The sequence below is a fragment of the Fukomys damarensis genome, unplaced genomic scaffold, assembly GCF_012274545.1.
Source record: "Fukomys damarensis isolate Sample0158 unplaced genomic scaffold, DMR_v1.0_HiC HiC_scaffold_20, whole genome shotgun sequence".
NCBI classification, from domain to species: Eukaryota; Metazoa; Chordata; class Mammalia; order Rodentia; family Bathyergidae; genus Fukomys; species Fukomys damarensis.
The window spans coordinates 3555675-3561201 of NW_022900932.1; the positions used below are offsets into that span (position 1 = coordinate 3555675).

Here is a 5527-nt window from a genome sequence, read left to right on the forward strand (position 1 = left end):
CCCTACCAAAAAACAAATCCCCTTCGGACAGCGCAGGACCCCCAGTCACAGGGGCTTCGACCCCAGGTCCCAGATCACCCTGCCTCCCCAAACCGTTAATGACCTCCAATCAGTACCCAGAGATTCCTGGCGCTCAGCCTGGATGCCCGCACCCCCAGCCTCCCAGCGGCCTCTCCTCCCTCAGCTCAGCCCTGCCGGGAGGGTGGCATAAAGGAGCGCCGGGCGGCCGCCCACTCTCTCCAGTGGCTGCAGCTGGGATGCATCCTGCAGGGGCGGAGGGCAGCAGCCATGGTGCAGAGAGCAGCCTCCATTCCCGGCGGCCACGCAGGTAGGGGTCTCGTCTTAGGGAAACGGGCATGCGGGGAGGTCCTCTGGGGTGCTGTCTGGCCTCGGAGAGCCCAGTCTCAGAATTTGGGGTGCATCTGGGGAGGAGGGTGTCTTTGCTCCCTGCTGCAGAGTCAGAAGACTCTAGAGATGCCCATGCCTCATGGTCCGGAAGAGGAGACAGCCCAGCATGGGCAGAGCGCACCTCTAGGGTACCCAGTGTGCAGGGCCTCCCTACTCACCTCCTCTCTCTTCCACCTCACAAAGCTTACTCCACCCGGAAACACCGGACAGCTGCAGGAGGGGCCATCTGCTCCCCTGGGTCAGCTCTGGAGCCACAGCACTTAGCACCTGCGGCCAGGGGTCCCAAATGTTTGCCTGAAACATTTTGGGGGAAACATTGTATCATCAGAGAGTTATTCCTTGGTCTGTACCTGCTACTATCAGGGCACTGCACTCCCTGGGCCTTCGCTCAGACTTTCGCACCTTGGCACCAATTATTTTGGCAAAAGCTGGAGGTGGTCAGTTCTCCCCGGAGGACTGAAGTCTGGGTAAACGAAGGGTAACTGTATGGTTGGGGGACTCTGGGTGAAGTGGCCAGGCAGGGAAGAAAGGCAGCCAGGTAGTGACAGAGGTACCCCACACCCCTGTGCCTCAGAAAAAAGGATTTAACTAAAGGAGATTTTCAGTTCCTTCCTGCGCTGGGCCAGGGCCGGGTCAGCCCAGGCTAAATTTGGGCTCTGACTGCAAAGATAAGGGGCTATTTCCAAGACCCACCCAGCTCTTCCTCTCCCGTCCACATCTGGCTCAGGGCTCTCCCCAGGCCCACTTCCTGGAGTCCGGGCTCCAGAGGCACCTTGCTGCCACCTCCCAGGTCACCTGTGACCTCCAACCTCCATCCCTTGACCCCTTAGCCCTTGGTTCAGACCTGGGCCTGAGAAACTCCCGGACTCCAGCAACCCAGCCCCCAGCAGACAATTGTGGTTAATGAGGCGTCACTTTGCAGATGGATGGGGTACACCTGCCTGGGGCCCTAGCCCTTGTTTGTTTCCATGACAGCCCTCTTCTCTGCCCGCACCTGTCTTGTTTATTTGTGCTCTTGCCACAGGGCCTGGACTAGGGGAGGCAAGCGAGGGGTCCTGCAAGATTGGAGTCTTTATTTAAAAATTCAACATTTTGTTTACCGTGGATTTTTTTGCCTTAATTTTGCCCAAGTCAGGCATGGTGACACACACCTGCAATCCCAGCACTCTAGGAGGCTGAGGTGGGAGGATCGCCATGTGTAGTCCAGCCTGGGCAATTTAGCAACTTAGCGAGTCTCCATCTCAAAAAAAAGAAAGCCTGCGAATATCGCCCAGAGCAAAGTACCTCCCCTCAGAATGCCCCTAAGTGTTATTTCTTTGGGTTACTTAGTGTTCAGGGCCCCAAGATGTGGTGCCCACCACTAGTACCTCACCACCTGCCTGCGTCTGGCCCTGGTTTCTCAGGGTCGGCTCCCTGCCTCCTCTGAGGTCCTGAGACTGAGGACATCCTTGTCTCCTCTGCCTGCTCGCTCCCAGCACCGGCCTGGGCACTCTGGGGCCAGCTGAGATGCCCTGACCAGGCCGGTCTGTGTGCCCAAGGGATGAGGATCCAGCCTCTGCCCCAGCTCCCCTGGCCACGGCACATGTGCCCACACCCCTGGGCAAGGCAGGGCATGACGGGTGCAGAGTTTCTCCAATTTGAGCCTGGCCCTGGCCCCTGACCTAGGCCTGGGTGCTCAATACCAGGTGCTTAATTAATGTTACCAGCTTGGCCTCCTCCCCCTGTGTTTGTTTGTTTGCTTGTTTTTACAGTACTGGAGATGGAACTCAGGGCCTTTGTTATAAAGAATCCATTTGTCAAAAAAAAAAAGGCCTTTGAAAGGAAAGTTTATTCCAGTGAACAGGCACTAAAATCAGGCAATTCTGGCAGCTAGCTGGGAAAAGCCAGGTTTATCACATCCATGTGTGGACGGGCTGACATTGGGAGAGAGACAGCAGCAGCCAGCTGGGAGGGATGGGCTGACACCAGGGGAGAGAGATATCAGCAATTAACGGGGAAAGGAATTAGGTTTCTATAGGTACTGAAGGGGCTAAGAAATTTGGGGTGAGATGTTTATGACCTGGTGCACAAGGACGGTCTGCTCAGATGTGTACACAATCATGGGACTTCTCAGTGCCAGGGAGTGGTATACTTCATTGTGAGTCCATTTGCCCTTTTTACTGAGATACTGCTGTTTGCTGAAAGCAGCCTGTTTGCTTTGTCCTGTTTGTTTAGGCCAAGCTTGACAGGCTTCACACTGAGCTACATCCCTGACCCTTTTTAAAAATTTTTTATTCTGAGACAGGGCCTCACTAAGTCACAAAGTTGCCTAGGGTGGACTGGATTTTGCAATCCTCCTCTGCCTCAGCCTCCCTGAGTGCTGGGATTACAGGTGTGGGTCACCACATCCGGTTCTTCCCACTTGTTACCTCCCACCCTGACCCTCAAATGCCTGTGGACCACGGTGCTGATGAGCAGCAATGCAGTGCACGCTGACACACCAGCTGCCTTACACACTGGTCTCATTTCAGTGGGACACGGCCCGTGACGTAGGTTCTGTTTTTCCTGGCAAGGAAGCCGAGGCACAGAAAGGTTCAAGAATTTGTCCAACCTCACCAGAGCAGGCAGAAATGGCTCTGCACTTCAAGGAGGGCGCTCTGACCATGCAGGTCTGTGCCCGTGAAGCCAGCCTCCCCTCAGACTCTATACTGGAGGAAATATATCAGGAGCTGCTCCTGTAATCCCAGTACTCTGGGAGGCTGAGGCAGGAGGATTCCAAGTTTGAGCCCAGCCTGGGCAACTTAGTGACACCCTGTCTCCAAATAAAAAACTTAAAAAGAGCTGGGAATGTGGCTCAGTAGAAACACTCCATCCCCAGCAACCCCCCACAAAAAAAGCAAAGGCAGACGTGCAACCGGCTGGGCCTGCGTCAGCCCATCCTTAGGAATGTGGTCCTCAGGACTCATTGCTGGAGACTGAGTGGCCACTTTGTGCCCGACAGAGAGGTGCCCAGAGTCTGCAAGTACTTCCAGCGTGGCCTCTGCTTCCATGGAGACAGATGCAGGTAGGCGCCTCTCTCCCCGGCCGGGAGGGTGCAGGTAATGCCGGGCAGGGGTCATCTGTGTCCTCGCCCTTCTGTCCCTGCAGCTATCAGCACCTGGTGCCCGCCAGTCCCCTGGAGTGGGGCCGCCGCTATTCCGAGCCACTTGTGGCTGTGCCGGGCCAGTGGCCAGGCCTGACCCGCAGGGCCTCCGAGCCCACTTTCCCACACCCCATAGTTGTGGAGTGGGGCCAGGCCTGGCTAGGGGCCCACTGGGGCATGGAGCTTGGCCTGGAGGAGGCTGGAGGCAGCTCTTGGAGGTCCCCATCTTCATCGCGTGAGTCCCCAGGGCCTGCGGGCGGGCACGGGTCGGAGCGCGGATGCCAATCTCCCTTCCACGCCTCCCGCCTCAGGCACTCAGTGGAGGGGAGTTTTCCTTTCTCCCTGTTGCTCCGTTGTGTTTTAGAAGCAAAAACATGCAGCACCTGTGGAGCCAAGGGCGCCTGGTTTCCAAAGGGATCTGTTTATCTCAGACAAGTCACTTAAGCTCCGTTTCCTCATTTATGAAAGGCACTGTCATCTGTAAATCTGTACAATGACAAAAGAAAGGTGGGGGATGTAGCTCAGTGGTGCCACCACCTGCTTCACAAGCATAAGGTCCCGAGTTCGATTCCCAGTACCAAAAAAAACAAAACAAAACAAAAAAACCAGACATTGACAACAGCACCTGCCTCTCATTTCAGGGGTGTGATGGCTTCACACATGTGACATGCTTAGTGACTGGCACTGAGTAAAGGACTAGCTATGTGGCCCAGGCTGGCCTGGAATTCACAGCAGTCCTCCTGCCTCAGCCTCCTGAGTGCTGGGGTCACAAGAGTGTGCCACTACGCCCATTGTTTTGTAATTTAAAACTTTCTAGTAGCCATATTTTTAAAAAAGGTAAAAGCAGGGCCGGGGATTTAGCTCAGTGGTTCCACTGCCTGCCTTGCAAGTGGTAAGTTCCCAAGTTCGATTCCTGGTACCAAAAAAGAAAAATAAATAAATAAAATAAAAAAAGGTTAAAGCAACTTTTAAAGAAATTGACTTCAACTTTTTTGAAGTTAATTTTATTATCTTATTTACCCCAGCATATAAAAAATTATAGGACCAGGGGATTCGCCCAGTGGTTCTGCGCCTGCCCAGCAAGCACAAGGTCCCGAGTTTGATCCCTGGTACCAAAAAAATAAATTTAAAAAAATCAAAAATTATATATCCAGGGCCAGGGATTTAGCAAAGTGGTTCCACTGCCTGCCTCACACGCACAAGGTCCTGAGTTTGCTCCCCGGTATCAAAAACCAAAACCAAAACCAAAAATTATATATCCAATATTGTCAAAATTATTATTTCAACTTGCCACTGATATAAAATGTTACTAGAGGAATATTTTGGTCTTTTGTTGTGCTGTTTCAGAATCCCACGTGTTTTTCACTCAGGGCACCTGTCAATTGGGACTAGACCCATTCTGGTCCTCAGTAGCTATATGTGAGTTGGGTGTGGTGACGCCCACCTGTGACCTGAACACTCCAGGAGGCTGAGGCAGGCGGACGCCAAGTTTGAGCCTGGCCTGGGCAATGTTAGCAACTTAGTGAAACCCTGTCTCAAAATAAAAAAGGGGCTGGGGATGTTGCTTAATATAAAGGCCGTTCAGTCTCCATTATTGAAAAAAAAAAAAAAACAAGCAAACTACATGCAAGTGGCTGTGAGGTATTGGACAGCACAGGTCTAAATGCTCCTGTGGGAGCCTTAAAATCCTGAGCCGTGTGGGGCAGCCCTGGGGCCCCACGGGCGACATATCACAGATCAGTTTCCCTCGCAGCGGCTGCCTGGGAGCACAGCCCCGCCGAGAAGCCTCCACTCGCGGCCGACCTTGTCCAGGAGCTCTCGGGCGCCCTTCAGAGCCTGGACCTGGCAGAGGTACCATGCCGGGAGGGCGGGCTGGGTCTGGGGCCGTGGCGGGAGGTGTCCGACCCGCCCTGTGGCTGCAGGGCTCGCACGACAGCGACAGCCGGGACGTGGTGTGCGGCATCTGCAGGGAGAGAGTGTGGGACAAGCCCGCGGCCG

At 54.2% G+C, this 5527-nt stretch overlaps 1 protein-coding gene across 1 annotated transcript in view; it reads left to right on the forward strand.

Annotated features, from left to right (window-relative positions):
- Positions 1-5527, forward strand: part of LOC117287070 (E3 ubiquitin-protein ligase makorin-1-like) — an 8654-nt gene that overhangs the window by 473 nt on the left and 2654 nt on the right. Inside the window, exons 2-6 of the mRNA XM_033766608.1 lie at positions 185-328; positions 3389-3451; positions 3535-3764; positions 5283-5380; positions 5452-5523. Of these exons, the coding sequence (XP_033622499.1) occupies positions 185-328; positions 3389-3451; positions 3535-3764; positions 5283-5380; positions 5452-5523 (607 nt within the window). The remainder of the gene's footprint in view (positions 1-184; positions 329-3388; positions 3452-3534; positions 3765-5282; positions 5381-5451; positions 5524-5527) is intronic.